Here is a 21,575-nt window from a genome sequence, read left to right on the forward strand (position 1 = left end):
CAAGGGAACTGCCTTGGTCCGATTCATCGCTCAACCCCCCTTATATAGCCCTTGGCCCTCGAATCCCCTATTCCACACTAGTAGCCGACCACCTGGCCCGGGTCCGTGACCACCCCCCCCCCCCGGGTATGCCCTTGGCATGACATCATCACAATAAGAAAATGTTGCTAATAAATTGAAGGAAATCTTAAATACAAATATGTTTTTTCAGAAGATTTACTGCCTGGGTTATCATCGACATGTGCAACACGACATAGATGTGGTTGTAGATAGTAAGCCATGCCTTACAGATTAAGTCATAGGCTGAGGTTATTAAGGCGTAATGTTAGCTTGCTGACTACTTCAGTCGAGGATTTATTCAACTTAGTTCCTCACCATGGGCTTCTCCCATTCTATTGGTGAAAAAAAAAGACGATAGTATGCACATGTGTGTAGATTATTGTGGTCTTAACGCGATTACTGTTAAGAATAAGTAACACAATTCAATCTCAATATTGTAGATCATCTAGAGACAGATGGTTAGATTGAATGTGTTAACCAGGTCGTAGAGGATATGCTGCGAGTCTCCCACCCAACCGCATAAACCCGAGTACATTCTTGACTATCATGATTTATATACTCATCATCATGCATCGCCAAACATTAATTAAGTGGAAAAATAGACCTGAAGAAGGTGTCATTTGGGAAAACACTAGCGTTCTTAAGAAGAAATACCCTACTTGTTTTTTCCGAGGACGAAAGGGCTTCTCCAAGGAGGGAGTAATGTGAGAACAAGGTCCCGGGCATGGTCTAGTGGAAACTGACATTGGGGCCTTTCTATAAGAATAGAAAGGGATGGCTAGCTAGAGCATTTAGTTCCCTGGCTCTAAGCCTTTCAGACAACACAATCAATACATGCAATTGCACATCTCTACTATTTCAACGAGTTTGTTTAGCTGTAAATAAAATGACATTAGTAGTGGGAGCAAAACTAATAGAACCGACAAATCCTTCACAAAATTTGTGCATACATCATAATTTCTAACAATGTTCCATACACCCTTGGAAACAAGTACATGCTACATCATGTAAGCCCACAATGGATAGTTGTCTCCATCCACTTTGTCATCATCATACAACCTTTCGAAAACATCATTGCTCTTGATCATAGTGAAAAACTGAAACTCATGTAAAAAATGCTCAAACTGAGTAGAAGCCGAAGGGAAACTCTGCGTGTTATATGGCACAAACCATATAGACTGTCAAAAACCTATTATGCAAAAATTTGCAGTGGAAGAATTTTTGCACAAAAGGATGAAATTGCTTGTGCAATAGGTATAGGAGTGGAGATGGAGGCCAAAGTATTTATCGACCTATTGACGCTCGTCAGTGCTCACTCAAATAAGAGAAAGTGAGTAGGGAGTGCTGGACGACTATGCTCGGGAGGAAGCAAAATGCTATGATACCAATTGTTGGAGTTAGGGTTGCAGGAATGCACACAGAGCTTAGAGACGGAAAAATGCAAAGGACGACAGCTCCTTTGTTCATGACTTACGCGAAATGCCTAGTTGCTCTACACCCGATTTGTTAGCCTTACGCCAGCCTTCGAATCGTTGCGAAACGAATAACGAGAACTGGGGAAAAAAGGAGGCGTAGCTTTGGTCCAGTAGCAAGGGAATTGAGGGAATGTAATTTTGCCAGAGTAGTCTCGTTAGCTCCCGAAGTGTTGCGATAACTAATGAAAAAAAAAAGAAAGCTCGTTTCATTTATTAGAACTCAAAGAAACTTCAATTCCTTTAAAAATTTGGGTTTGAAGAGTTAGTTGTCGAATAGTCCAAACTTGTCTAGAGAAGGATTTCCCGCTTAGATGCTTTCAGCGGTTCTTCCCTACCAACTTAGCTACCCGGCGCTGTTACTGGCACAACAACCGGAACACCATAGGTTGACCTAACCCAGTCCGCAATGTATTGGACTGCAAATCCTAGAATGACGGTTCGACTCCGTCCCTAGCCTATTCCTTTTCTTTCAAAGGCCCCTCTTGCTTGCTTGCTTGCTTGATTCAAGGGTAGTTGGAGAATGCGGTACGATGAAAGTCGTAGGCCGTGTTTAGAGAGGAGTCATTGTCTATTGCCTGTATGGTAAAATCTTTTAGATAGGACTAAGAAACGGCAGCTTACCTTATAGCAGATGCCAGCGGTTCAAGTTTACTTATCTCCAACCTGTGATCTAAGTCAAACAAAATAGAATATATTACTAAGTGTGCGGATACAAATTAAGATAGTTCTAAAGTGATGGATGTATATACAAGGCACGATGGAAAAAAACCTCTTGGTGAGGGAAAAAAGTGCCCCGACAATCTTAAATGTGTCGACACACATCACTACCATATACATGCTAACAAGATAGTGCCAAGGATGCAACCCCAATTGTAATCGATGGATTTTATTTATTTTGAAGCCAATATAATCACAATGCATTCCATGTTTTATTATGGTATGAGTGCATCCCTCCAAATATTTTTTTGAACTGATACTTCGTTCGTTTTCTACGCAAGATAAATAGCTGGGGCCGGGTTCGGACGAAGATGGAGCGCTGAGTTGGTAGAAGGCTCCTGGACGACGCCGGCGCCTGACAAAGCTGAGGCCCGGCTGATGTCCCATTTTGCCACCTGAGCCAGCTCTTTCTCCATCTATCCCAGTTTCACATCCATGGTGAAACCCATCCTTTATCCCCCTATTGGGCAGACGCTTGGTCCTGGTCTTAGCAATGTGCTTGAACAGCTGGAGCGTCACTGTCTTGCTCCAGATGGATCTCTCATTTCGCGATCTGTATTCATTGAACTCACCAAGGTATATTGCTATACACATATGCGTCATGCTTTCATTTTCGTATCCCACAGTGTTTTACAACTGGCTAGCATGCTTTCAAGACGGTGAGTTCTTTTTCGATACTTTGAGACCGCATGAATTAAACGTAAATTGGCAGTATGCTTAATGGGCTTGACCTGAAGAAGAAGTGCTTAATTTTTCTTGCAAATGGGTGGGTTATGAAGAGCATTACATCATTGTATGCAATCATGAGCACAAGGACCATGAAGTTTGAATTACTGTAAAGTGGCAAACAATGGAGCTTTCTATTTGTCTTCTAATAGCTCAAGAATGAAGGAAATAATTTTCTGCTTGATTTGAAAATCTATCACATTGTGAATGTGCTTTATGATAAATAAGGAGATCAAAACTAATGGACTCGTCCGGACATGCAGGTCTTGTGAACAGGTTCACAAAATTACCGGTACTAATCCTCTTAGGATTCTAAACACTTCTATCTAAGGCTAGGTGGAAAACTGGCTGTGGGAGTTGATGAAGCATGTCCACATGGCACACAGAGCCATGTGCACGTGACACCTTGTCTTTTGGACATTCCCGCTATATTGATGAGCCAAAAAGGAAGGGTAGTTGACGTTGCTTTTCTTTTTTTATTATTGGCCCAATAGGGGTACTGACGGCGCTTTTGGAGGATCCAAAGGAAGAACTTGCTCGTTTTCTGAATTGGGGAAGGTCTCCATACCGCTACGAGTCTTGACCATACAAGGATTTTTGCTCTTGGTTCAAAGAAGGTCGCAGACTTATCTTCGGGACAACTATCTACCCCCTCGTCGGCGCACCCCGCATGCAACACCGAGTATACAATTGGTTGCTATTTTCCGACACTCAAGGCGCACGGTCCCATGCGCTATGATAGGCTTGCTCTTCCAAGAGTGGGAGAAGTGTCACCAAAACACTACAAAACACAACCAAAAACACAAGAGAGATAAAAAAACATTTTGGAGATTAGCGGATTAGTGCAAAATCTTTGAAGCTCTGATACCAATGTCAGGTGTAGCGGAATTGAAGATCTAGACTTTACACTTCCACAAATCTTTCCTTCTTTCCTTCCTTTGATTTGAGAGGTGAATGGACGACATCTCGCCATTGTGAGTGAATCTTGCCAAGCGGGTGGTTCTTCAGATACTTTGCATACTTTGGATCCTTGGAGTACTTGATCATCCTTTTGGCACAAGTGTCAACTTGCAGTTGACTCTGGTACTCCATCCTGTGCACCAGCCCCAAAGACTTGCGTCCCTTTCGATATTTCTTTTTTATTGATGCTTCACAATGTACAATGTTCAAGGGCCCTCTCTCTGTAGTGCTCTGAAGGTAATCTCCTGGAAGAGAGGCCTTGGCTTTGCTTATACATGTTATACATGCGGCCCCTAATCCAAAAGCTCTGCCTTCAAAAGCTAATGCCCAAAGGGCTGTCCAATAAAACTCGGAATATCCATACAGGCGCCATGTTAGTAGCTTCGCGTTTTCCACGCTGTCCGTACGGCTGGCCACGTCAAGCGGATTTGCGATTTGCTTTATTTTTAGGTTAAGGCCCCTCGGCCATACTCTGATAAATTTGGAGGGTTAGGTTTATTAAACCGAAACCCTTGCAAGCGAGAAATCTACATAAACACATGTTAGAAAACTGCAAAGAATTGAACCAAACTTGAATAGAGAGAGAAGAGGAGAGAAGCGGTGGAGTAACGCTTCCAGAGGCACTGGCCCCAAATACTGACGCCCCTTTTGGTATTTCTTTCTTATTGATGCTTTATAAGGTACAATGTTCGAGGGGCCTCTCTTTGTAGTGCTCCCAAGCTAATCTGCTGAAAGAGTGGCCTTGGCTAAGATTATAAACGTTTTACATGTGGCACTTGGCCCAAAAGCAACTACCAATGAAAAGCTCTACCTCCAAAAGCTAACGTCTAGAGGGCTGCCTTGTAAAATGCGGAATATTCGTACAGGTGCCACGTCAGCAACTCCACGTTTTCCACATTGTCTATACAGTTGGCCATGTCAGCTGGATTTGCGATTCACTTTATTTTTAGGGTTAAGACCCCTCGGCCATACTCTGATAAGTTAGAGGGTTAGGGTTATTAAACCCTAACCCTTTGAGAATCCCACGTCACAAACTTGTAACATACCCCCTCTTGAAAGAATAGTAATCACCCTCGATTACGCCTACAAAATAGGCAAAAGACAAAAACTAGCCAGTAGACACTGACTCTGAAGTTGCATATATCCAGCACTTGCACAAAGACCGCAATCACTGAACATTAACGTCACATTCACATCATTATCCCCGTTGAGATCCCAGATGATAATCATGAAACATGTTCATTGTAATTTATTTAGCAATCACATCGAGTAACATGAAAACCTGTTTCGTCCCTTTGGTAACGAATCTAAATAAAGATGAAACAAGATAATGAGACGACCATTTAACATTCCAAGGATAAATACTTCTGTATATAGTTTTAGGATTGCTTACTCTGACTTGTTTTCTGTTAAAATAAGTGACATTGCATTTTCTACTATTTCCGCATGTGAGAGCTAGAACACAAAGGCCTTAAGTCTCAAGAGAAGTCTCTTGTTTTTCGAATTTCTAACACACACACACACACACACACACACACTGAATGTTGACAAGGCCTCGTGGCATTATACAAATTCTTTTAATGTGCATACATCGTATGCTACCTATGGCTTGCTATTGACTTATAAGGCTCGAAGATTAGCAAATTATATAACACGATGTTTCATGCTAATTTGATTAACATTTATGTAACCAATATTGAAAAGCTCATCTCTAGGTATTATGTACTCTACAATTCCTCGAAACCTATTTGTTTATTCATACCTTCTGTTTCTTCTTCATACCTTCAAAATGAAACGCAATGAAATATGTCAAAACAACAGAACGACAAAATAGACGAAACATTTCTTGTGACACTGATTGGCCCCAAAGATTGGCGCCCCTTTCGGTATTTCTTTCTTAATGATGCTTCACAAGGTACAATGTCCAAGGGTCCTCTCTCTGTAGTGATCCCAAGCTAATTTGTCAGAAGAGAGGCCTTGGCTTTGCTTATAACTGTTTTACATTTGGCCTTTGGCCCAAAAGCAATTGTTAGGGAAAAGCTCTACCCCCAAAAGCTCTTTCTTCAAAGGGTTGTCCCGCGAATATCCATAAAGGTGCCACGTGAGCAGCTTCGCATCTTCCGCGCTGTCTGTACAGTACCACATTAGTTGGATTCACAATTTGCTTTATTTTTAGGTTTAAGGCCCCTCGGCCATACCTTGATAACTTGGAAGGGTTAGGTTTATCAAATCCTAACCCTTTGAGTATGCCACGTCAAGTTTGTGACACCACGTCAAGTTTGTGACAGAGCTCTTTGACTACCAATTCACAAGACACCTCATCGATACAAAGGCAGATACAACGTCATAGAGTGCTAGCTAAGGGCAATGAGGCTATTGAGAAGCAATTGGCTTCTCTTTTCCTTTGTGCAATAGGAGTCAACATGAGTTGAGTGGTCAGCATACAATGTTATCGGTTGCCTCAAGACCCAGGTCAACATGAGTGGTCAACATATAATGTTATCGGTTGTCTCAAGACCCAGGTCTTGGGAGTTTTCTCATCATTTGAGTGACTGTAACTAAGTCAGACTTTGTAAATAATTAATTTATTTACGAGAAAAGAATTATCTAATTAGTTGTGTGCACACCAGAATAGACCTAGCAGTTCCAAGGCCTCAGGTGAGCCTAAATGCGGGCTAGAACACCTCAGAGGGACCTTAGCAGAAATTACCCTGAAGCCCTAGTGATTGGGAAATCGGGTCTTCAGAAAGGGGTAAGCAGTAGCCTCAGATTTTAGGCTCAGAAAAATACGCGCGTCAGTACAAGCACATGAATGAGATGGGGTCCTTAGAACAGTGACCCTAAGGCCAATAAAGCTAATAAAGCCTTAGGGTAAGTTTCGTTAAATTAAATTTAACGGTCCGTGCCCGGGCGGGCGGCCGGACAAGTGTGAACAGGTAAAGGCGGTGCAGTGCCGGTGCGGCATTGCGCCGACAGACCTTTGGTGTTCTCATAAAAGAATCATTGGTAGCAGTTGTTAGTTAGTTGCACATTTTTAATTAAGCCCTCCATTGAAGCTTGAGAGCAGCCCCTTGCGACATATGTGGTAGCCTTGTGCTCCCATTGTCAAGAACAAGGGATCTCACAGTCATAGACACCTTTTGGTGAAGTTTCATCGCGAGAAGCTGCCGTAGACGCTCTCTTAGCAGAGTGCGGCTGCTGTAATTCTCTGTTTTCAGCCCCTAATCACCTCGATTAGGGCTGTTTTCAGCAGATCAGCCATAGAAATCCTCTTCTCTCTCCTTATCCTAAGTCTACATCAAGTTTGGCGCGATTCCATCGCGAAGAAGACCTCTGTTTCGGTGTAGGGGTGCGTACAGGTAAGAATTTCAGGTTATGTGCAGAAAATTACAGCAAGCATGTGCGTGTGCATTTTGCTTGTTTCTCTTTTGTGTTCTATGCATGAAGGAATGAGCATGAAGGCAACACATAACGGAAGATGGACTCTCCTCTGTGAGAGCTTCCGATGAGCTGTTTCGGAAGATAGACTCTCTTTTCGAGAGCTTCCAACCAGTCTCGCAGAAGAGGGGAAATCCCCTAAGCAGTAAGAAAGTGGAAACACTTTCTCAGTCAGTAGTCAGAACAGAACAGAAGAAAGAATAGAGGACGGACGTATGCCCCGTTCCTGTGCTTGTAAAGATTCTCCCTTAGTAATAAAGATATTCTCTTTATGGGGGGGGACTAGCCCATCTTCTGGTCCCCAATGAAGTGTCAAGTTTTCTCGCTCCCTCTAATTCTCTTGAGTATTTGAAGTGCAATTAAACGTTAGTTTACGCTTCCGTATTTTTGTGACAGTGGTATCAGAGCAAGGTCCTCTCTCTCTTCCTGAAGGGATTGACGACTCTTGGCAGACTGCAGAAATGGAAGGACGCGAGATAGAGTTCTCTCTCCTTCAACAGCAGGTGGAAGAGTTGCAGAAAGCTCTCTCCCATCCAGAAGTCCAAAAGATTCTCCATACTCTTGAAAAAGAGAAGGAGAAAATGCCGATGGGGTCGGGAGAAATTCCGCAGAACCCAAAGGCGCCACAACCAAGAAAAGATCCTTTGATTGGAACTTCCCGCATGCACGAGAGGCAAAAGAAATCTCCAGAACGTCATGTGCGGTTTAATCCAAAAGTTCAAGAGCAGGATCCCCCTGATTCGCCTCAGTTCTCTTTCATGAAGGATCTGGAAGACATAGTTTCTCCGGAAGACATGTTTCTCGACGATCCGTCGCAGCAAGAAGTACATTTAAGGGAAAGGACTCCTGTCCCCAAGGAGTCTAAGCATCGAAAGAAGGAGCACCATAAGAAGAAGCACCACAGGCAGAAAACATTCAAGTCCGGAGATAAAGATGTGAAATTCGACACCTACAATGGACGGCGTGATAATGACAAAGCTTTGGCTTTCATCCGCCAATTTGAAGTTGCATTTGTTGAAGGGAATTTTAAAGAAAGATCCAAGCTTCGCCATGTTAGTTTGTACCTGAAAGGCACCGCCAGCAATTGGTGGTTAACCCTTATCCTGGAAGATCGCAAACCCCAAGATTGGACCGCTTTCAAGAAGGAGTTCTACGCACAGTTCCTTCCTCCAGACTATGAGGAAGAGGTAAAGAAAGAATGGGATCGACTTTCACAGTCAGAGAACGAAACCGTTCCACGCTATGTGGATAGGTTTTGGGACGTTCTCTTGAAAGTCACTCCATTCAAGAAGATTGACGATTCGGAGAAGATGCGCAAGTTTGAAGCAGGTTTGCATGAAGCCTTGCAAAAGGCTATGAAGCTTTACCCTCGAGGTAATTTGTAGATACTTATGGAATTAGCCCGCATAGCTGATGGAATACATGACAAGGGTACTCCCAGGAAGATGGAGCAAAGCACTTACCATGCTAAGCAGAAGGCTCTCCATGAGCAGCCTACCTCTTCTACTTCTTCTCAAAAGAAGAAAAGAACCGCCTCCGAAGCAGAAGCAAAGCCAAATCAGCCCAAGAAAGGGAGATATCTCTCTCCTGCTGAGTTGCGAACATACATTAGTGAAGGAAGATGCTTCAAGTGCGGACAAGTTGGTCATATGAAGGGTGACTGTTCTACCAAACCTCCATAACCACCCTCTTCCAATGCAGTCCCAGATGTACAGGGAAATACAACCAAGGATGGAAAAGAAAGAGCTCTTCTCAAAGCATGGGGTAGTATCAACAACCAGCGGGCTCTTATTTTGTTTGACCCTGGTAGTACAGACAACTTCATCTCTACCCAGCTAGCTGACGACCTGAACTTGCAGCCCAATCGTTTTGGAGTCTCTATTCAAGCGCAATCAGCTTTCAAAGGGCAGAACTCAAACTCTACTCCAATCATAGGGAAGTTGAATCTAAAGGTCGACGACTACAAGGATCAAGAGTCTTTCTTACTAGCTTCACTTGAAGGATGCGATGTTATCTTGGGAATGCCTTGGCACTACAAGATGCATCCCATTCCGGACTATGTTCAGAAAACCTTATCTTTTGCTCATAAAGGAAAGGAGTATCTTGTACTTGCAGATGCAGGTGATTGGCGTATTCCTATCGCCAACCACATTGCCATTAAGAAAGAAATGAAAAAGTGTGTTTCAGCGTACTTGATTTTTGCAAGAGAGAGAGATGTGTCTGTTTCACAACTTTCTTCCTCTTTAGAGCAAAAAAGACTTAAGTTAATAGAAAGATATAAAGATTGTTTTGCAGATGAATTTCCAAATGAACTCCCACCTTCGCGACCTGAGGATCATACCATTGATTTGATCCCAGGAAGTTCTCCTCCAAATCAGCCCCCTTATCGAGTTAGTCTAATGCAGCAAGAGGAAATTCTCAAGCAGGTTAACGAACTTTTGGAGAAGGGCTTAATAAGGCCTAGTACTTCTCCATATTGTTCACCTGTCTTGCTAGTACAGAAAAAGGATGGCACATTCCGCATGTGCATAGACTATAGATCTCTAAACAAGATCACAATCAAGAATCGATTTCCAATCCCTTGGATTGACGACATTCTTGACAAGTTACAAGGAGCAAGTGTCTTTAGTCGTATAGACTTGAAGAGCGGTTATCATCAAATCCGCATAGCTCCTCAGGATGTGCATAAGACTTCATTTAGAACAACCTTCGGGTTGTATGAATTCTTAGTGATGCCTTTTGGACTCACTAATGCACCAGCTACATTCAACAGAATGATGGATAGAATCTTCCACTCATATAGAAGTTTTACAGGCGTTTTCTTTGATGACGTCTTAATCTTCTCAGTGACGGAAGACGAACACTATAAGCATCTCGCCTTAGTGTTTGAAGAATTACGCAAACACAAATTATTTGTGAATGCTAAGAAGAGTGAGTTCTTTTTAAAAGAAATCCACTATTTGGGCCATATAGTATCTCACAACCAGGTGAGAATGGACCCTGAAAAGATTCAAGCAGTTGTAGAATGGCCTACGCCAACTACAGTACATGATGTACGAAGTTTCCTTGGCCTCTGTTCTTATTATCGGCGTTTCATTTGAGTTTTTGCCGCGATAGCAGGTCCCCTCCATGACCTGACAAAGAAGCGGATTCCATTCCATTGGGGGTCTGGACAAAAACAAGCTTTCGAAAAGCTTAAGTATCTACTCAGTCACGGACCTGTTCTCACCGTCCTTGATCTTCGCAAACCTTTCGAGGTATACTGCGATGCATCTGGAGATTGTGTAGGAGCAGTTTTGAACCAAGAGAGTCACGCGATAGCCTATGAAAGTCGGCGCCTTAAAGATGCAGAGTTGCATGCCTCCATATACGAAAAAGAGCTAATGGCAGTAATTCATGCTCTTTCCATTTGGAAACACTATCTATTAGGAGCTGATTTTATTATCAAGACAGATCATCAAAGTCTTCGCTACTTTCTCACACAGAGAAAGTTATCAGAAAAGCAGATGAGATGGGCCAACTTTCTTTCAATGTTTCATTTTCAGATTTTACACACTTCTGGAACAAAGAATGCAGTTGCAGATGCTCTCTCCAGGCGTCCAAAGATCAATGCACTAACAACAATTTATCATGAGGAACTAGAATCTCTCAGCGAGATGTATCCTCAAGATCCAGACTTCGCCACAATTTGGGCAGATCTTCAAGCTGGTCACTCAAAGCCACCTTATTCTATCAGGGATAATACACTCTATCGTCAACAAGCAATATGCATAGCTCAGCCTTTACGACAAAAGGTGATGGATGAAGCACATAATTCTCCTTATGCCGAGCATCGGGGAATTGCTTCCACCACTAGTGCCCTCGAAAGGTATTTCTTTTGGCCAACACTCCGTGCGGAATTGAAAAACATGTACGTGAGCGTTTAGTATGCCAAAAAGTGAAATATGACAGACATAAAGTTTATGGCAAGCTTCAGCCGCTCCCTGTGCCTAACACGCCATGGGAAAGTATTGCCATGGATTTTATTACGGATCTTCCTAGATCCAAGAATGGAAATGATGCAATCTGGACTATAGTAGACAGGTTCAGTAAGCAAGCACATTTCCTTCCAGTAAAGAAGACGATCAAAGCTGATCACATGGCTAGAATATTTCTAGCTCAGATTTTTAAACATCATGGATTGCCAAAGACTATTGTGAGTGACAGAGATCCCCGCATGACTAGTCTATTTTGGCAGGCATTGTTTGAAAACTTGGGAACTAAGCTTGATTTTTCATCAGCTTATCATCCTCAAACAGATGGTCAAAGCGAAATCGCTAATGCCACTGTTTTAGATCTCCTCAAGTGCTATGTTTCGGAACGACAATCCGAATGGGAACAATACTTACCGATAGTTGAGTTTGCGTATAATAATACCATACATTTCTCAACTGGTAAATCTCCCTTTGAAATTATTTATGGAAAGCCACTCTTACTTCCTATTATGGTGACCAAAGAAAACATCTTCGCCGCAGATGAATTTGTGCACAATATTGATATTGCCCATCAACAAGTAAAGCAAGCGATTCTTCGAACTCAAGAGCAACAGAAGAGAAAAGCAGACAAGCACAGAAGGAATCTCAATCTTGAAAAAGGACAATATGTCCTGCTTCGGTTTGAGAAAGCTAGATTGAAAAAGCGGGTCGGCAAAGGGAAAGTTGTCAAACTTTCCCATAGATTTTACGGCCCTTTCAAAATTACAGATGAAGTCAATGATGTGACTTTCAGATTGGATTTGCCTTCTCACTGGCGCATCCACAATGCTTTTCATGTCAGTCTCCTCCGGCCATATGTTGGACCTTCTCCAGTGGCGCCAATACAAGAAGATCCTCCAGAAGTCGAAGAGACTGAGGAAATCCTTCAACATGAACAGATAATACACCACTCGGAGAGACAACTCAAGTCGGGGAGTCTACATCGAAAGTATTTAGTCAAGTTCAAGAATTACACTCCTTTAGATGCAAAGTGGATGACTGAGTCCGATCTCAAGGACTACCCTGACATCTTGCACAATTATGTTGACGCTCTACAGTTGAGGTCAACTGTTTAGAACCAAGAGGGATGTAACTAAGTCAGACTTTGTAAATAATTAATTTATTTATGAGAAAAGAATTATCTAATTAGTTGTGTGCACACCAGAATAGACCTAGCAGTTCCAAGGCCTCAGGTGAGCCTAAATGCGGGCTAGAACACCTCAGAGGGACCTTAGCAGAAATTACCCTGAAGCCCTAGTGATTGGGAAATCGGGTCTTCAGAAAGGGGTAAGCAGTAGCCTCAGATTTTAGGCTCAGAAAAATACGCACGTCAGTACAAGCACATGAATGAGATGGGGTCCTTAGAACAGTGACCCTAAGGCCAATAAAGCTAATAAAGCCTTAGGGTAAGTTTCGTTAAATTAAATTTAACGGTCCGTGCCCGGGCGGGCGACCGGACAAGTGTGAACAGGTAAAGGCGGTGCAGTGCTGGTGCGGCATTGCGCCGACAGACCTTTGGTGTTCTCATAAAAGAATCATTGGTAGCAGTTGTTAGTTAGTTGCACATTTTTAATTAATGAGCTAGAAGTTTTTAAAGTCAAAAGTTGAATGGTTTTTAAGTTTTTAAAGTAAGTGTGCCAAGTGGCACACTTACCAATGCAAACTAACTCTCTCTCACTCTCACTCTCACCCTCTCTCTCTTCCTAGCGCCCCCTCTCCCTGATGGCTATTTAGGAGCCCCCCCTCCTCCATTTTCGGGGCTGGCAGTGTACCTACCCTCCCTAATGTGAGCGTGCTCTACGCGGTGGAGCCCTCCATTGAAGCTTGAGAGCAGCCCCTTGCGACATATGTGGTAGCCTTGTGCTCCCATTGTCAAGAACAAGGGATCTCACAGTCATAGACACCTTCTGGTGAAGTTTCATCGCGAGAAGCTGCCGTAGACGCTCTCTTAGCAGAGTGCGGCTGCTGTAATTCTCTGTTTTCAGCCCCTAATCACCTCGATTAGGGCTGTTTTCAGCAGATCAGCCATAGAAATCCTCTTCTCTCTCCTTATCCTAAGTCTACATCAAGTTTGGCGCGATTCCATCGCGAAGAAGACCTCTGTTTCGGCGTAGGGGTGCGTACAGGTAAGAATTTCAGGTTATGTGCAGAAAATTACAGCAAGCATGTGCGTGTGCATTTTGCTTGTTTCTCTTTTGTGTTCTATGCATGAAGGAATGAGCATGAAGGCAACACATAACGGAAGATGGACTCTCCTCTGTGAGAGCTTTCGATGAGCTGTTTCGGAAGATAGACTCTCTTTTCGAGAGCTTCCAACCAGTCTCGCAGAAGAGGGGAAATCCCCTAAGCAGTAAGAAAGTGGAAATACTTTCTCAGTCAGTAGTCAGAACAGAACAGAAGAAAGAATAGAGGACGGGCGTATGCCCCGTTCCTGTGCTTGTAAAGATTCTCCCTTAGTAATAAAGATATTCTCTTTATGGGGGGGGACCAGCCCATCTTCTGGTCCCCAATGAAGTGTCAAGTTTTCTCGCTCCCTCTAATTCTCTTGAGTATTTGAAGTGCAATTAAACGTCAGTTTACGCTTCCGTATTTTTGTGACAGTGACCTAGTATTGACGAACAAGAAAAGACCCTTTGGCTTTTAGCACGTTCTTGTTTGGCAACTCCAAATGGTTCTGGTTTGCAACATTTAGCTAGGTGCATGATTGTAAGCAGGCTATGCGCTCCTTATAATGTATTGGTTTATGAGGAGTTGTGGTCAAAGATAGAGGCATGGCGAATTTCCAGAGGATATTGGGCTATGGTTCTATAGTAAGCTTGTCAAAATTGATTATCGAACAATCGCAAGCACTTGAATGCGGATTTTCCCTGTGTACGCCCCTTGCAAAGATTGTCCATTTTGCTACTGAGGTAGCCTCGGTCTTTTCCGGTTCCACATGAGGATTGTCTTATGAAATGTGCAGGGGTTGGGGAAATCTCATTTTATGTAATATTGTGGTCGGTTGAAACTTGAGATAGGAGCTACAATGCAATTTGGTGGGGAGTTGCATTTATTTTCTAACAATTTAGGAGCACCATCTATTAGGGAGCTGTATCTGGTGTTGTGGGCACTTTTTTGGCAACCGAGAGTGGAATTTTTGGTTTGTTGGTTTTGATACTATGGGTTCCCTTTGGTAGAGTATGTATATCAATTGTCGATTTGGTAGAAATTCGGTCTATCAATTTTTCGTTTGTTGGTTTTGATACTATGGGTTCCCAGTGGGAGAGGATGTATGTCAATTGTCGATTCAGTAGGAATTCGGACTGCCTTAGCGGCTGTAGAAGCAAAAGTCCTCAGGGACTCAATATAGGAATTATTAAGATCTGCCATCTGAGGAAGGGGAGGTATGCTTAGTGCATACTACAGAAGCAAACCATAACAGGGAAGTCTGCCTCCTCAGTACCTGTGTCAATTATAGGGTCGTATGTATGGAGCCACCCTAGAAAATAGGCCCATGCGGTACCCAAGACCACTAAGATCCTTTAAAGTACTTTGACCACGGTATCTGGCCCCTCAAACTCATTCTGATAGCATTCCCGGCCAAGAATTTGCATGCCAATGATCTTACCCATCTCTGCTAGAAGGTAGGCCTGCACCAAATTCTGAACTTCCCCTCTGCTAGGAGCGTGTGTTGACAATCCTGCAAAAGACTGAGGTTGCTTGGAGGTGGTCCCTCAGTTGTGAGGCTAGCTCTCTCCTCTGGCAACAGAGAAGGCTTATGGTGGACTGTCACGTGCACATCTAACCCTATTTGCATGTGGACAAGCTATCTCAGGTCTAGGGTTCAGGTTAGCCTAGGAAGTGTTCTGGCACCTTTGTGTGCACAGGCCGTCGATGTCCAGGCACTTAGATTAGTTGCATATCCTCTGATTGCACACAACATAATCACTAGCATGGCATTTAGTACCCATCATGAGCATTTTACAGAGCATAGAACCATGTTTCCCAAAATACACATTTTTCACTTATTTATTAATAAGTGACTTTTGTTGGAAAAGTAAGTAGGGCAAAATGCTAAGGAAACATAAAAGAAACCCAGTGGTCACTCAGTAGAGGCAGAAGAGACAGCAGGAGCTCAGGCTTGCAGTGTTCTCTCCTCAGCAAGACGACAGAAGACCTTGCGTTTTCAGCCAACAAGACAACCAACGTTTTTAGATTCTGGCAGATCCTATAGCGATTTCAGTTGCAGATCAGCCCATCGTTTTTCTCCACAGTAGCAAAACCTCCCTAGCGTTTTCTCTGGCAATAGATCAGCATGGCGTTTCCAATTCCCAGATCAAGCCTAGCGTTTTGCAGTTTCCGACGCCAGATCAGCCAAGTCCATCAGCGTTTTCAGTTTTCAGCACTTAGCTTTTGCAGATCTAGCCCTAGCTTCGCAGATCTCACCTACACGCAGCAGATCCTCACCGTACGATCGAGTCAGCCAGCATTTATAGTTTCAACCCGCTGTTTTCAGATCTCAGCATCTGCGTTTTCAGCACATCGTCGTCGAGTCGTCGTCATTGCCATCCTCTCCGACACAGTGTCAGTGTTCCGCAGAAAGTCAGCGTTTGCAGATTTCAGCTTTTCAGCCCTAGCGTTTTCAGTTTTCAGCTTGTCCTCCTCGTCGTCATCATTGTCGTCGACATCGTCGGCAAGTCCATTGCATCTAGACCATTGTACCAGATTTGTGCAATCTATAGCATAGACCTCTCTCGCCATAGAGAGGGGGCCCTTGGAGGAGGGTTTGAGAACCACCTGGTGACGTATTCTTCTCTCTCTCTCTCTCTCTCTCTCTCTCTCTCTCTCTCTCTCTCTCTCTCTCAGTCTCAGCACTTTCATTCACAGTAGCATTCACTTGTTTGTGTTCATTGCACTCTCTCTCTAAAGGACGGGAGGCTCTCCCTTCTGTAAGTAAAAGGAACCCTTGAGCACAGTTCGGAACACTCATCTTGAGCAATATCAACATTCACTTCCGCTGCACCTTACATTGGTATGAGAGCTTTGACAGTGTTCTGTATCACTCAAGGAAAGAACCATAAGAATTTTTTTGCTTGTTGCGGTCGCACGTAACCCAAGTTCACTTGGGCATGTCGATTCCTAATTGTGTTTTTGAAGAGTGACAGGTAACCCGGGAAAGAAGGGCTTGTCCAGCCTCCCCTTGTTCCTCTTTTCACTCATTGAGAGTGGATCGTGCACTTAGCGGCCGGCCAATCGACGTGAGGTGGGAAAAAGCAACTTTGGTGTGAGCACAAGGCCGCCAAGGGGTGCGCCCGCAGGGAATATTCGAACTCGGGTAAGAGAAAGCCTTCTCAAACACCGATTGCAAGCTAAAGAACTCAAGAACCCAAGAACCTCAAGAACCCAAGTTCCTCGAGAACTTAAGTACCCAAGATCTCAGTATATGGTCATCACCCGAAGCGGAATGAATACTTTGCGTGAAGGTGATGAGAGTGGAGTTGGTGATGAGGAAGTTTCCCCACCGGGAGGATCTTTTTCCGATCCTCCCCCATCTCCATCTACGCCACGGGTTGTACCAAATCCCATGGAGGCTTTGATCAAGTCGATGATGGACATGATGCTACAACAAGAGGCGCAACGCGCCGCCTTGGATCGTGAGCGTGAGCAAGCGCGCTTTGGCGGCCGAAGAAAGAAAGACAGCTATGGAGCTTGAGCTTGAGCAAGCACGCGAAGCTCAACGCATAGCGGCCGAAGAAAGGCGAGTGGCCTTGGAATTAGAGCGCGAGGCGCAGAGAGACCAACGCATGCAAGAGTTGGTCCTATAGGTTCTCACCTCGAAATCCGAGCCGGTCAAAGATGTGGGCAGTTCATCAGGTAGCACAAGTAGGGATGCAGACTCCAACAATCCAGTCACTAAGAAGTTGACGTTCAGTAAGTATGATGGTAAGATGGATGCTAATGTTATTCATTCTTGGTTGCATCGATTCAATGCTTACTTTGCGACAACTAAGAAAACAGGGAATATCAAAGTTTTGACGGTAGCCATGTATCTTACCAGTGATGCCATTAATTGGTATCAAGCATGGCAAGAGGCATAGTTGGCCGCGCACCTAGAGGAAGCCGAGGAAGCGTGAAGAGGTTGACTCGTCCATCCCAAACAATTGCTGCAGAAAACCCTATGACAAATTGTAAGCATGAGCTTGATTGTGAGAGCGTGAGTATTCAGGATTGAGAGAGATTGCATGAGAGCGGGAATGCACTGCAGAGAAATTGTGTAGGGGTGTGTGTGCGCATGTGTAGGGTGTGCGTGCGCGCGAGCATGTGTGAGACAGTTTACCTACGCGCCTATTTTGGTTCTGTGCTTGCGTGCTCTATGCATTTTGGACCTGAACAAGACTGCGCGACCTCACCTACCTGCGTGTCTTCACTTGCCTGTGCGACCTGCTCGTTTCGACCTGCACGAGCTCTGCATGATTTCCTTGCAGCAGACAGCCCTCAGTATCACGATTTTGCCTCTGTGCAGTCAGCCTCAACGCTCTGTACATGTGTGCCAGGGTTTGTCAGTGTGTATTCAGTTGGTAGGATTGCTGTCAGTTTGATTTCGGTTTGTATTATGTCAAGCTCAAAAACTCGGAAAGGGCAATGCGAGTTAATGTTATTTTGTTGTGGTTTTGGATGCAATATTGTGTGAATTTTGTACAGAAATTTGGGTGCCTTCCTCGGTTTCTTGCAGAGTTTTTCTAGACATTTGTTTTTGGACTTTGTTGATTTATGTTCGACACTCTGTGCGTGTTTAAGCGTCGGAAAGCAATGGAACCCGTTTCGGAGGCCGCTTCGGAAATCAAAGTTTGCTTGGATGAGAACTTTGAGGAGGCTCTACAAGCCTGGAATGGTCAGGCGCCTGCTCTTGAGGTGCGCATTCTGGTGCAGGACTTCATGGACCCAGTTGCGCAGTATGCTATGAATACAGTTATCTTGTTTTTCCGGGGAAAATGCCTATTGCACAAGATGCCGTGCAATGGGTTGATTTTCTCCTTAAACGACAAGCTATCCGTGGCGTTCACGTGGATGCGCGTGGATTTTATGAAGTTTTGCTCGCAAATACGGAAGCTAGAAATCTCTTGCTTGAGATGTCTCCCCTCTTCTTTAATACGCAGATGACGCATGTTCTACCGTGGGCACTCACTAAAGATTACCAGATTCTTATTCGCCATAAATGCCCGGTGTGGGTGGAAATTATTGATTTCCCTCGCACGTGGAGATATTTCCTGCCATTGTTGGCCGCGCAGCTTGGCAAGGTCATTTGTCCCCCAAAATTGGATGCGAAGACTGTCACAAGACGGGCACCATGTGCCAATAGAAAAGAACAGACTGAACAGACTTTTAGCACTTCAATAACAATTGAACAGAAAGAGAGAGAGACGACACGCGACACGGAGTGGCAGAATTCCACCCCAGAGAGTATTGGCCCCAAACCTTGGCGCCCCTTTTGGTATTTCTTTATATTGCATCAACACAGTACAAGCCGGTACTCTAGACTCTGCACCTTCGCCATGAAGCATGCCAGAGAATGAGCCCTAGCCTTATATTTAAAGGCCCTTGGCCTGGAAAGCAGTTACAGTAAAAAGCCTTTAAAACTTAAAAGCTTCTGGTCCAAAAAGCAATGCCAAAAACTGCCAGCGTAATTTACGAAAATCCGTACATCCTGCCACGTCATCAGCCAGTGCAAAACGCGGAAATCTCCCTGCTGCCCTTAGGGTTAGGGTTAGGGTTTCTGCAATTTTAGGGTTTCTGGCAGCAAAATTAGGGTTTGCAGGTTTTAGGGTTAAGGTTTCCAAAATTAAGGTTTTTGGCAGAAATTAGGGTTAGGGTTTTTGCTCTCGGACAACCACGTCATCACTTTGTGACACTTCTTCTGTTACTTGTTCTTCTTAGGGTTTAGGCCTCTCGGCCACGTTTGTAAGTTGGCTCCATTCTTTAGGCTTTGACACGTCAGTAGTTTGTTACAAATACCAATAGGTTTTGCATTCTCTGGGACATTGACAAACAAACCTCTAAAGGAATTATGGTTGACTCAGGAGACCTGTGGGTGGGCAAACGTCCTTTTAAACTTAGATGGGGTAAATTTGCAATTTCTTGCTTTCGATGTGGCAAATTTGGTCATATGCAATCTGAATGTCCGGAGCCAGTCTTGCAACCTCCTCTTTCAGCTGTTCCGTCGTCTATAGGTAAACATGCCTGTGAAGCTAAGCCAAATGGAGCGTCTATTGCTAAGGTGGTTTCGAATGTAGACAAAGGGAAAGGCAAGACACTGCAATCCACAGATCTGGGGAATGGGGTTGCTGTGAAAGGCAAAAATGTTGGGCTTGCTGATGCTAACCCTTGGGTGGTACCTAAAAATTCAGTGAAGATACACACACCACCCTCTTCCCGTAATTACGTTCCGCTTGTTAATGCAAATAAGAATGCATCGTTTAAGCAACTTCCTTGTAATGACAATCGCACGTTGATTGACGCATGGGAAAAGGCGATGCACTCTTACAAAGATGTACTCCTTGGTGAGACTTCTACCCAACAGGTGAATCCTGTGGACACGTTTCTTGTATTGACTCGGAGACTTGGTCCTCGTATGGATGTAGTGGATGCAGACGTGTCTATGGGAACCTCTACTTGATTCCTATGTTGGTTGCCTCTTGTACATATGATTCCTAATGCAAAGTCACATGAAATGCATCTCATACAATGTGCATGGGTTATGTAACCCTGATAAATGGCGACTGACCTGGCACTATGTACATACATGTAGGGTAGACAATTGTTTTGCAAGAGCATAATCAACACGAGTTTGCTGGTCAATGTTCTTATTTTGCCGGTGTACATTGGCTTGAAAGATTTCTTGGGTTTACTGATGATGGTTCGCCATGAGCTCCAACCTGTTCAGCTACATAACGATCCGTATGGCCGGTGGATGGTGGTACAATGTTTGTTGAATGGTCAAGTATATGAATTTGGAGGTACTTATGCATATACGACCTCTGAGCAAAGAGCTGCTTTATGGCGAGATATTTCATCTTGCCCTTTGACCTCCAATGCATTCTTTTGTGGAGATTCCAATAATACCCCCGAAAGGAATGACAATACCGCATGCAATTCGCATATGTTGCTTGCAGAAAAGCAAGAATGGGATCATCTCTTTGCTTCTGCTTAAATGATTGATATATGGTGTTGTTTGCATCCAAATGCTTCTGGATTTACCTTTCAACATGCTGCTCATTCTTCTTGTCGAGCATGGCTGGATCGTTGGTACTTGCTTAATGGGCAACAATACGAAGAATTTATATGTGATATGAGGATAGATTGCGCCAAGCAATTATCGGACCATTATCCTCTTTTGTTGTCTTTGTACTTTGGGCAGTCTCTTTGCGATCGGCCTCTTTCTAGGAAACGTCTATTGCATGTTAATCTAGATGCTACCTGTATCGCTTTATCATGAGGGTACAAAGTATTATTTGTGACTATGGCATGCATTATATGCAGCGCACTCGGGGGGATGTCGTGGATGCGAAACAGGTTTGTCAACGACTGCAAGAATTGGCTGATTTGCGGCCCCTTTCTGACTCTGAAATGGCGGGGTTATGTGAAGCTAATGTATGTATTCAACAAAATGACAAGCGAAAAATTGCTAAATGGCAAATGCATGCATGTCAATAGGCTTTTATGGATAAAAATTGTGCTTTGAAGCAATTTTTTAAGCATCTGCATCATACAAGGGTCTCACAATCAATTAAGCGGGTTATGCTTCCCTCGGGTGCTTGGACTTCTTCGAAGCAGGAATGTATTGATGTTATGGTTTCACATTATCGACAGGTGTTTGTTGTTCCATCTCAACCATCTACGGCTGTTTGTCAAGCGCGTCAATTGTTGCTTTCTTATGTTCATCCGATCCTGTCTTTGCAGGATGCACAACGCCTTGAGGATCCTTTCACTGATTTTGAATTGCATGGTGCGTTGCTTGCATTGGGCTATTGGCGATCCCCTGGTTGGGATGGACTTCCTGTGGAATTCTTCCTCTCTTTTTAGGTTGCTCTTAAACAGCCCTTGCTTTTCATGTTAAATGTGGCATGGGAGAAACAGGATGTCACGTGACACATCCAGCCCTATGTGTCTGTGGACAAGCTACAGCATGATCAGGGTTCAGTCAGTCCAG

The 21,575-nt window shown here is 43.9% G+C and overlaps 1 protein-coding gene across 2 annotated transcripts in view; it reads left to right on the plus strand.

Moving 5' to 3' along the window:
- Positions 1-2,510: 2,510 nt before the first annotated feature.
- AUG4 (HAUS augmin-like complex subunit) overlaps positions 2,511-21,575 on the plus strand; it is an 85,318-nt gene continuing 66,253 nt past the window's right edge. For both annotated transcript variants that reach the window (XM_086512527.1, XM_086512528.1), the window contains exon 1: positions 2,511-2,828. In XM_086512527.1, coding sequence (XP_086368653.1) covers positions 2,688-2,828 — 141 coding nt within the window. In that variant the 5' untranslated portion in view covers positions 2,511-2,687. The remainder of the gene's footprint in view (positions 2,829-21,575) is intronic.

The sequence above is a fragment of the Adiantum capillus-veneris genome, chromosome 5 (genome assembly GCF_014529385.1).
Source record: "Adiantum capillus-veneris isolate H3 chromosome 5, ASM1452938v2, whole genome shotgun sequence".
Lineage (NCBI taxonomy): Eukaryota > Viridiplantae > Streptophyta > Polypodiopsida > Polypodiales > Pteridaceae > Adiantum > Adiantum capillus-veneris.